General features: G+C 44.9%; 1 protein-coding gene across 1 annotated transcript in view; it reads right to left on the bottom strand.

Annotated features, from left to right (window-relative positions):
* Window positions 1–5,795: 5,795 nt before the first annotated feature.
* LOC149286884 (peroxisomal membrane protein PEX14-like) overlaps window positions 5,796–11,818 on the bottom strand; it is a 41,146-nt gene continuing 35,123 nt past the window's right edge. Inside the window, exons 4-9 of the mRNA XM_089493687.1 lie at window positions 11,604–11,735; window positions 10,037–10,122; window positions 9,358–9,460; window positions 7,152–7,249; window positions 6,837–6,928; window positions 5,796–6,222 (exon numbers count right to left, since the gene is read on the bottom strand). Coding sequence (XP_089349813.1) covers window positions 5,796–6,222; window positions 6,837–6,928; window positions 7,152–7,249; window positions 9,358–9,460; window positions 10,037–10,122; window positions 11,604–11,735 — 938 coding nt within the window. The remainder of the gene's footprint in view (window positions 6,223–6,836; window positions 6,929–7,151; window positions 7,250–9,357; window positions 9,461–10,036; window positions 10,123–11,603; window positions 11,736–11,818) is intronic.

The raw sequence follows: 11,818 nt of genomic DNA, 5'->3' as shown, positions 1-11,818 counted from the left end.
AGCCACTGATATAATGCGCCTAAGTCTGGGTTACCATTACTGTTACTCATCTACAAGCCCTATCACCCTTAACCAACAAATAGCTGCTGCCACATGACGAAAGATGTAGTTTAACAAAAAAGACCAAATTTATCACTTACCACTTAAAATTAAATGATTAATCAGCATGTTAATAAAGTAAAGAGTCCTGCGTTACCTGCATCCCCGCGGCTGGCAGCGCCGCCTCCACTCCAAGTAGCGCATGTAGATGTGAAGTCATCAGTCCACTCCTGGCTCTTACTACCGACTTGGCACAAAAAAAGAAGAGACCTGTAAGTTTCCAATAAAACAAATGCATGAGTGACCCCGTCTGCTGATATGGCAATCTGAGCGGGATCAAATAAAAGCAGAACTGGAAATAAAGTCTCATTCCAACCCAGGAGCCGATCAAGCGACGTCCCGTCATACAGAGTTCATAAACCCGCGACAAGGTGATCGTTTGCTTTGTTTGAACTTGAAGAGTAACTCAGAGCTTTTATTCAAGTCCTGTTTGTATTTTTCACAACCTGATCCTTTAGCAAAATCCGGGATATATTATAAGAATATTTCTTATAAAAGTCTTTTTTTCCACTGAAATATAGGCCTATAATCTGGTTTATAATTAAGATACGACCTTAACACCCCGGTAAGGGCTCTCCCATGGCGGAGAACAACGCTGGAACGGTAACCCTTCCTCATTGAGTGTCCACTTACCTTCACGAGGGAGAAGAGACCGGAAGCAGCTGGTGAAGCCGAAACCCGAAGCATGAGGCGGAAAGAACGAATCCCCAAAACGCAAAGACCCCGAGGGCCACGATTCGGATAATAAATCAAAAGCAGGCATCGAAGTAAAGAGAGACGGGGAACAGACAGATTCCCGCCAGTCGGCTCGGATACTGATAGATTTCAGCAACTTTCACGTCAAACTCTACGGATCTTTGGAATGTTTTCTAACAAATATATAAACCAGAAATCACTGCATCGGCCCTCAAGTCCCCCAAAATTAGCACCGATCTGAAACACCGACTGGTCCACCGGTGCTCATCCAAGTAGACCCTGAAGGCCCGCACTTTCAGGGAGGTAAACACAGACTCATTTAAAACGTTGCCCCGAGAGCAGAAGAACAGAAATAATTGTGACAATCAAACCAGATGAATAAAAACAATTAACCATTTCATTGCTAGAGAGTTGCCCGACACATTAGAACAAGAACAAAAAAAAAAAGCTCTAGATGGGCCGCCAAATTAGAGTCACGTATCATTCCAAATGATTGACGCCATGGCGGAACCACATGTGCTTTACTACCTACCATTTCAGATTATATGCCCTTTTAGTGTTAAAGCCCATTTTACATGTTCCTGGGGGGTAAAAAAATATCCAGACGCATTTATTTAACATAAAGTAGCTGCACAATATTTAACGGAAGATTAACGTGCCACCGAGCAGCCGTGTTGTAAGAAAGATGAAGGAACCAATATGTTTTGATAGAAGGAGAATCAGAATCCTCTCACAGATAAACAAGCCTTAGAAACCTTTCCCTTCCTGGCCGGGCTCGTCCTCGCTGCAAATATTTTACCTTATTAGGAGGAAATATATTATATTTTTACGGAAAGGCATTTCTTTTTTAACATGAAGGTTTTTTTTTCCCTCCCCTCTGTTCTGTTTCTTTACCAGGTTAAAATCAATATAAAGTAGTTGATGTCAAGGAGCATTTAGCGGAAGCTCCGGGGAGATTCTTAAGCTAATAATATTCCTTGTGATTCACGTGGAACGCTTCATCTCGCAAGCCCCGGAAAATCACCGCCGTTTTTCTACGGAGACAGCGAGATGTGCAAATCCGCTCCAAATTAATCCATTAGGGTACTTTGCTTATTGGGTATAAATCCGGATTTCTGCGAACTAAAAAAGATTGGGATTTTGAGCAATGCAATTTAGGCCGGCTGCAGCCTGTCGCGGAACGGCCAGTGGCTGCAAAAGATCCAATTTATTATAATTAGGTATAATTAGGTATGAAGGGACAGATTTGCGGTTCGTCAAACCGTGGTGATAAGCCCTATTTTTTCACATTGTTAAGGAGTATCAACACAATTTGTCTCGGCGGCAGCCTGTATTACGGGAATCTAACGGGGTATGGCCGACAGGGGCAACTAGAGCCGAAATCCGGGCAGATCAGGGTTTCTGCTTCCAAAATAAAGTGTATCCACAGATTAGGAATAAAACTGATATTATGTCATACATCTTTTCTATTATTATTATTATTTTTACTACAGCAAAATGACTATTGGAGTGATTTTGAGATCATTTTATCAAATCCCACATTTTTTTCAGTTAAATATTAAGATACGTATGAAATTATTATGAAATACGCTGTCCCTGGGAACCCCAATGGAGTAGCCGGTAATAGAAATGGTTTAGACAAACCGGATCAAAAACACCATCTACGAGAAGACGCAGGCGCGGTATTAATATACAGCACTAAGTTTGCACAGACTCCCAAGCGAATACAAGAGAGAAAGCAGGCACTTTTGGGCTCTGTCCCCCCCCCCCCCCCCGAGAGTTCAAAAGGGGCAAATGAATCAATCTATCCAATCACAGAGAGCGGGGAGCCAGCGCATTGAGTTTTACTCTTTTCCTCATCTATACATTTGCTGTTACTGCTATATACATAAATGACATAAAAAATTCTCAATTTTCACTCTGAGCACTGCTTAGGCGACACAGCCCTCTTTTAAGAGAGAAATGGGAGTTTGTATGGATTCTCCAGGCACTACAGGAGCGAACAATGAATTAAGTTGGACATTCCCCAGTCCCGAAAGGGTTAAGGATGTTCCGTAAGTGCCCTGCGCTCCAGCACAGAGCATTCCTATGGTGTATCTGCCTTATAAGTCCATTACCCAGAGAACTGACAGGTTTTTACAACAACGGTTTTTATCTATTCGTTTTTATTTTTAATTTGGAGCATTTTTTGGCATTCTGGCAGGATCCTGTCCTTGAAGCGGAGCCCCAGCCTCCTCCCTCCCTATGGAGAGGATGAGCTTAGTGACCATTTGGGCCAGAAACCGCCAAATTCAGACAATCAAGACTTTTATATATACCTTGCATGTTAACCATTTCCCCCCCCAATCACAACAAAGTGTTAAAACGTATCTCACTTCACTCACAGCTCGTACGTATCTCTGTAATGTCTGTTTTTGGCGCTCCAATTGTTGGATACGTGGTGCGTAGCGCTCAGATCTGCGTATGTCTAATAAAAGGTATATTGCAGGTCAGTTGCTGCGCAGAGAGCGTCGAATATTCCTACATCTCACGAGACATCAAGAGGGAAAAAGAGGATTTTTTTTACATCAACATAAGGCCTTGTATGCAAAACAGTTACATAACCGAAATAAATAATTTGCATATATGGCTGCACGGCTTTACTTCCAAGCTCTCCAACGAATGTTCCTTAAAATGTCACTTTTCCCAAATCAGTGCACTGAATAAACCTACAATATGCTGATTATATGTTAAATATTCATATTTATACCTGTTCCCGGGAATCACATGATTATTCCTCCCCTTTAAGCTATCGTTGCTGGTTATTGTTGATTGGTTCAGGCAGCCTTTTACGAGGATAGGGGAGAAGAAGAGAACCTCAGGACAGGGATCTGTATTACATATAACTAGTTCTGCCACAGGCTGCTGCCATGAATCTTGGCTTTTTAACCCTTTAATATTAAACCAAATATCTCCAAATCACGGATTGGCCGAACACCAAACTATAGGAACATTATATACGTGAATTTAGTGACGTAAAATAGAAGGTGACAGTCCCCCTTTACTCACCATGGAGAGGACTCTATCACCGATCCGCCAATGGCAGCAGCCAAGAACATTTTGAGTTGAGTATTTTACTTCCAAATAGTAAAAAAAAATAGTTAATAAAAATAAATAAATAAAACAAATGACCTGAAAAATAAAATATAAAAAAGGTGTGGATAGTTGTGAACAATACAAATAAATGAAACAATGTTGCAAATAAAACACGCAGCGAACCAGTAAAATAATAATACATTATTATTAAATTTATTGATGCTTTAATTTAATAATTAAATAAATTATTATTAAATTAAAGCATCAAAACAAACGCGTTGGGGATATTTACAGCGGAAGCGTTATTTTATTCTCCTACACGCCTGGAACTCAGCAAAGGAATCCAACCAGGTTTGGGATGGAATTAAAGCAGACGAGTTGGTCTAATTGTATCCAATTGTCATCAAAAAACAGTAAATATTCCAGATGAAATCCTGGAAGGAATTTTTTTTTTTAAGCGACGATTCTTTTTTGTTTCCTGATCTCATTTGCTTTTTTTTTTATAGACCTTTCAGAATGATGTCACACCCCCCCACCCCCCCCCAAACAAAAAGAAGATAGTAAAGATACGCAGGCGCCGGTTAAATAGCAACTGTTCTTTATTACAATTATGTACAATTAAAGAGTTTTTACTGGAAATCTATACATTAGCCACACTAATGAGCACGGTGGGTTGATGAGATTAAGGGTGCGCGGTGCTGCAATGAAGGTACGCGAGGGTTTAATCTCCTGTTTCCGGCAACGTTTTAACTCGGCCGCTAGGAAAACGCTTCAGGGTTCTGGACCTCTACGCTGCTCACGTCGGTCTGGTGACGGATTTTATTCTCTTTGAAATATTCTTTACATTAATCGTCTTGTCTGATTTCCACTATTTTATCAGCCGTGTAAGGTTGGCAGGGCTGCCTCGCTTCCTTGGCACTCAGCGTGATTTTCATGGCTTTGGGATTTACTGGTGTTTTTTAACGTTTCTTTGTTTTTAGTCATTGGGATTCTGACCAGGGTTTAAAGGGTATGGATCATGTGACTACTTCCACTGACCAGTCAGGCTATTCTCTGGCCCTCTTACCGGCTGGAGGCCGACGGCTCTTTGTGGTCTGTTCACGCAGACATGTAGGACCCTTGACTTCAGTCGGGCAAATAACACCGAAGTCACAGAGCAGAGGAGAGCATTTGGGTGGACAAAAAAAAAGTGTGTATTGGGGACATGAGTTTGGTTAATAAACACTCAGGACACGACGAGGATAAAGTGACTGACGTAGTCTATTTGGCGATAGTGGAACAGAAGACGGACTTAGGCAGAATCTGAATAAAACCCCCTATTCTTCCTATTGTTCAACTGCGTCTGTACTTTTCTAGATTCCAAAACCTGTGGGTCCTGCTAAAGGTCCCTTCAGCCAAAGAATGGAACATCGTCTGTCTGAAATATGTGCCCCCCAACACCTGACGGGTACGGAGTGGTAATTACGGGTCATTTGCAAACAGCAGCACCAAGCAGCACTCAATAAAACATTAAGTTTGATTTTCATGGATTAATCATTGGAGCATTTTTCTTCTTTTTTATATTTAGCTTAGAAAGGAGATGCTGGTCTTGCGACCGAAGATATAGCGGCGTCCCCCATTCCATTGGCATGTTCTGTCACACGGGGTAAGACCTGTTTCAAGGTGTTTGAAGGAAATCAATTTACGCCCCCGTTATTTACAAACACAAAGAGATTGTCCTGCGGATAAAAGCGAGAAGACATCTTGATGTAAATGTAGCGTTTCTGGACAACAGAAGACCATCAAACCCACATCTCTGCAAACTGAGGTTTTATCTCCACCACCAGAGCTTTGTGTTGTTTAAACTCTGATCCCAAAATCCCAACAGAATCTTAAGGAACCCGAGAGAGATGACGGGCGTCTCAGAGGAACAGGTGGCATCTCACTTAGTCCATTTCATTGCTGGCACCTTCAGGCCGACGTAGCTTCTCTACCTGCTCGTTGATTTGTCCGTCTCCCCCTCTGCGGTCTTCTGTCTGGACCGCGATGTGGTCTTCCTCGTCTGCTTGCCCAATATCTTCTTCCTCTTCCTCCTCCTCTTCCTCTCCTTGTACTTCCATGCGCACCTGACTCTGAACATCAATGTCAGGTTCTTCTTCCCCAGTGGGGGTCAAATGGTGGGGGTTCATCTTGGAACCTTCTGGACTGTGACTCTCCTTCACCGGAGAGGACGAGCCGGACTCGTTGCTCACGGGGGAAATGTCGCTGCTGCTGTTGTGGTTCAGCACGGCCGAGCCGGATAATGTTGGAGGTTTGACTTGGATTTGCCAGGCGGGGATCTTGGGTGCGGAAGGAGATGGTGGAAATTGTCTCCTAGCAATGCAATCAGATTGTTAGAATCAGGGATCTGTCCTGTTATAATTAGCATATGCCTTACTAAACCTCTGCCGGCTACAGGGTCTAACAGTAACTACTTGTATCTCGGGATACGGATGAATGCCTGAAACGTTAAGATGTCTAATAACTCATTTTAGGGAGAAACAGGACCATCGGTAGCTACTACACTGAAAGCTTAGTGAATGCAACAAAGAAGATGCACTTCAGGGAAAACAAAGTGTTTCTTTTTCATCGGAAAGGCAGATATTGCAATAATAGAGTGATTAAGGATTTAGTGATGTTTGTAATGCGATGGTTAATTAAATCTTATTTAATGGGCGCTGCTCATCGCCTGACCAGTTAGGAGAAGACCAAGGTTGGCAATGCTCAGGATATTTAAAGGTTAGACCGTACTTAAGGTCTTTAATGAGACCGTTGTGTCCTGTGTCTCAGTGACCGGCCCAAGGAAAGAGGGCAGCTTTAAACCCAAAATAATTTGGTGTTGGAAGACCAGCATGCGTTGGTTTCGGTTTATGAAATGCTAAAGAAAATTGCGGTTTCTCTCCAATCCCTCCCTCGGTTAGACACGGGTCGCGCATGCTCTCCGTTACCTGTTCAGTAGCAGCCCTTTCAAGGAGTAAATTTCCGACTTCAGTTCTTGGATGTTTTGGGATTCCAGGATGGTGTTGGTGGAACTGGAATGCTGTTTTTTGCGAATAAAAATAAACAGGTCTATGGTTTTTAGGTAATTCATACAACATCTTAATACTGCCATTAAGTCTGAGTGCACATCATTCAGCGTGGCGCAGAGCATCGCTTATTCATATCTGCCCCAAACCCGAGTTCTAGGTTATTTAGGAAATCTCTCGATCAAAATACCGGGTGTAGGCAGCAAGATGGGGTGTTAAATGCATCTGTTTTCTCACCTTTGATGCAGCGAGTTCCTGCGACAGCTCCTGAATCTTCTGCTGCTGCTGAACCAGCAATTCCTGCACCGCCGCAAGTGTAGCCTGGAGCTGAGTCACTGCAAGAGAGACGCGCATGCTGAGTGAGTGCTACCAACCCGCGCCTCGTCTAAGGCTGCGACCCAGTGCTAGGAGCGGGCACTCTGAGCACGGGGAAGCCAGAACAGGCACTAAATGGCATAAGAAGCCACTTAATAGCGTGTGTAGCTAGTGGAGGGAACTCAGTGCGAGTGCTCAGTGCAGCATGAAATAGGGGCAGAGCATGAAGGTGGGGTAGAGCATGGAGTGAAGCTAGGCGAGGATACCATATACAGCATGAAGCTAAGGGAGGGTCCCCCATACAGTGTAATACTAGGAGAGGGTAACCCGTAAAGTGCAAAGGCAGGGGAGGGTACCCCATACAGAAGAAAGAGGAAGGTCCCCCATACGTTGTGAAAGTAGAGGAGGGGACTCTGCATGGTGCAAACTTTCCTGGGGTGATTTTGGAAGAGAAAGAACAGACCAGGGACTATAAGCGTCTGAACGTAAATCTGAACAAAGAATAACATTATAAAGAAAAGGGCGCGTGAAACGGCAAGGAAAGAATCTCTCTGGATGATGAACGTGTCGGTGTTTACGTGCTGACCCGGTCTCAGGGCACCGCTCGGCTGGCAGCTTTTGGACTCCTGCCCAGATACCAAGTCATCAGTTTCCCCGACACTTCCACCGCGCGCACAGACACGGCTACTAAACAAACGGCCCCCCTGTGCCGGGCCGGACGGCCCGTGAACTGAAATAACTCCGCCAAACCCGCATGGCAGAGAATAAATGCTCATACAAGGGAATTTCATTTCTGGATCCTGTTCTAAATACTTTCGTTTCGACATTCTGGGTTTTAAATAAGGGTTTTGCAGATTTCCGGACGGTCAATAAATTTGCCGGGGGTCTGACGGCCGGCGCTGTAAAGCGGCATTAAACACTCGTACGCAGTCTGAACGCAGATCCCGAGCGGAAAGTCACGGCCTCGCTCAGCACATCAATATTCACGCGTTTAGGCCCCGCTTTCAGCTCTGTCTATATCGAGACAAACATAACACGCCGTCCAGCGCCGGTAATTTATGTCCGTTCCGTATAATCTCTCCCCTCCCAGCTCATCTGTGGGATTTGCAATGTATCACTCCGGCGGCCGCCGGCGGATTGAGAAGTGTAGCTGTGAGTGTCCCTTATCACAGCAAAGCATTTATCACGGCGTTTATCTCTCTGTATGGGAGCCTCTGTCTCGCTTTTATCCATCTATTTTCAGCTGTCACCCTTTGACAAAGCCCAGGGGGGCCGCCGGGAGCCGATACCAGCGAACGGCAGGCAGGGAAAACACCATTTATCTGGATATCAGTCACTTCTTGGATTACCCCGATCCCTCCTAAAGCCCCGAGCTCAATATTTATTAGGGCGAAAAACCTAACTTGGGGCATCTGCCGTGACCAGTAAATACGTATAAACGTATACAACAAAAAAAAAAAAGATAAAAAATATATATTTATTTAATTGCTGTAATTTATGTTCCACCGACCCCATAACATCTATTATTCTAAAACAGCCCACCATTTATCTACACCTACCATATACTCAAGACTCTGGGAAGTGCAAGCCATCGGCACTGATAAGGTTAATTTTTCTTTTTTTTTACCTTACTTTCTCAAACATCACCTCGTATATCGGTTTGGGTAATAATCTCTCCTAAGGAAGTGTTTTGCGAGAGGAAGACTTATTACATGACGCGGCCGGATCCTGTGCGATCCGCTCAGCTGAAAGATCCCCCCCCCCCAATAATTACTAAACAAACAGATCCCTCCAGACACATCTGCACCTTGCGGCAAAAAAAAGCAGGCGATCCGAACCTTCCGTCGCTCTGAAAGAGCTGTCACTCCAATCCCCTTATTAATATTCTGAGGTTGGGAGCCTTTCCGTAAAAACATAATTAATTGAGGCCGCGGCGACAGTAAACAACCAATTTCAAATTAAACCGAAATGACGGCGCCTTCATTTGCAAATGTGAACAGATTTTGCGAGCAGATAAATGAAGTCACCGTATAAAAAGGGAGACGGGCGTTGAAGGGGCTGAGAGGGTTTGGGGTGGGGGGGGGGATCAGCGTTCGAGGTGGGCCGGGAAGGACTCGTTAATCTTTACCTGTCTGTGTCACGCTGCCACTCATCTCAGACACCGCGGACTCGATGCGCTGCAGCTGCTTGCGGCTCTCCTTGCCGCCAATGATCAGAGGGAGCAGGTATCTCTGCGCGAGGTAAGGAGACGTCAAGGCAAAAATACGTGTCCTCAAAAACGCAAGGCAACTAACGCCAACTATTTAACAAGAGCTGAGCTAACTTTTTAACCAAAGATTCTTAACCTCGTCTCTACTACTCCTCCGCCGTACATTAGAGGGGTTTACACGCGACCGAATACTCTTAACAGGCGGTATCCACCATAAAAGCCAGCCATGGAAGGCCTTTGGGTAACAAAGTAATCTTAAGGATTTCCAAGGATTCTATTTAACATTGTAACTTACCGGCAGCCTCATGCGTAGAATAACGTAAGCAGAGACCCTTCTATGGGGCAGCTACTCATAGAAAAGGGGGCTTATTCACTAAAGAGTGAGCTGTGGATGCTTTGCGGATAGACAAAGAATTTCACTGCGCTAACTACACATTACACAGGGCTAACCTGTGCCAAGTTTGGCCTAATAATCCATCCTAAATAAATATTTAAGGACGGGGCTGAAGTTTTAGAGAGTTAATATTGTTCTGTTTCACCAGATTGTCTGTCTGTACCGATGCAGACGAGCGGCGCGGCTATCAGCCTTTGTGCCTACCTTGTAAAGCTGGTGGAAGCCAAAGGCTATGCCAGCCAGGATAATGGCGAGCGCTCCGTATCCTCGCCAGCGAGAGCCGGGGGGACCTGCGGGTCAAAGCAAGAAAGGGTAATTACAGGGGGTAACCGATACGGAACACGAGGGGGCAGCCGGGGTAACCAGCGGAGCGTTTCACAGAATCCACACCAGACCCGCCAGCACCAAATGGGTTAAGGGGGTAGAATTAATGACCTAGCAATTCAGACTAACCCTTCATCTCGGAGGCTGTGTTAGTTCCTGGCTGCGAGCAGTTTTATTGCCCCCTCCTTTTCATTATTAATGAAACGGGACTGGGATGATCTTTCACAAAAGTTCAGAGAGTCTATAAAGCCTCGGAGCTGAAATGCCATCTGACTCGTTTTACATTAAGTGACACAAGTCTGTCTCGTAGCAAAATTAAAAAAGAAAAACGAACAGAAGAAAGGGAGGGAGAGAGAGCAGCAGAGATGGGGGGGGGATAAAGTCCTTTATATTTTTTCTTATCCGAAAAAGTAATTAATGTGATGTTGTTCTATACCCCCCTCTCCGAGCTGTACACAAACCGTCCGGTGGGCCATAGGCTTCAGATACGGTAACCATAATCATGGTGTGCGGCCCATGCTGAGGGCCCAGGACAATCTTATTTAAATTTGGGAAGAGAAAGGGAAGAGGATCTAAAGAGAATGAAAACTTTTACACATACACGGTACCCGTTATTCTTTGACTGCGGCGCTAGATTAACAGATCACGCGGCTCCGAGTGCCGCCGCCGGGAACTAATCACACGTCAAACACGAGAAATTTTATATAATGAATTACGGGCAAAAGGTAATTTTGGTGTCATCTATCAGGTTCATTATCGCTCATGCAAAGTGGTGGGTTTTTTTTAAAAAATTCGGGATTAATCAAAATCAACGGCTTGCGTTACTCCTTAATTTGTTCTGCGCTGGCATATTATATCTGCACCTTTCTATGGAGTTAATACTTGGTTGATATTTATACCGACAAAAAAAAAGTTACAGAAAAAAAAGGCTGCAGAATTGCACTAATCCCGTCTGTAACATTGTATCTCTTCGTTAACATTTCCCCCAACAAAGGGATTAAACTAGATACCATAAGGCAGGGGTGTCCAAACTGCGGCCCTCCAGCTGCTGCAGGACTACATCTCCCATAATGCTCTTTCAGCTAAGGGGCTGGCTGAGGAGGATGGGAGATGTAGTCCTGCAGCAGCTGGAGGGCCGCAGTTTGGACACCCCTGCCATAAGGGGATAAAGCGCCAACACACAGGGGAGCTTGGGGCAGTTGGCTTGGATTGGGTTGTTTAGGATGCCCCTCTTATCCACACGCTAAGAGAAACATATCTTTTGTTTTTGCCCCCCTACCAAGGGCGGTACTGATTTATTGTATCTATACCCCGACTCTGAGGCATTGGGGTATCTCACGTTATGCACGGGGCAGCTGGGGGCACCAGTTACCAAAACCTATACATTGGGGGCATTGATGTAAAGACACCGGGGCTAATGTGATGTACGATAATGCTTAGCACTCACTGTATGGCTGCACCACCAGCTGATGAGACGGGACGGCGAGCGGGACCCCCATACCGGCCACCAAAGTTTGTGCATCGCCGTGGGCTGTGCCGGACTGCTGCAGGGCCAAGTCGATCTCCTCATCAGTTAACCCTGCGGGGGAGAGAACACAGAACATGACGTTGTGGGGTATAAAAGCCATCCTCTCGTATTGCAGTGCTGTGGACCGAAAGACG

Source organism: Sceloporus occidentalis, unplaced genomic scaffold (genome assembly GCF_023333645.1).
Source record: "Sceloporus occidentalis isolate IW3139 unplaced genomic scaffold, rSceOcc1.0.p SCAF_66, whole genome shotgun sequence".
Taxonomy (NCBI): domain Eukaryota; kingdom Metazoa; phylum Chordata; class Lepidosauria; order Squamata; family Phrynosomatidae; genus Sceloporus; species Sceloporus occidentalis.
The sequence above is the reverse complement of the archived record's forward strand: the minus strand, read 5'-3'. Positions and strand labels throughout refer to the sequence as shown.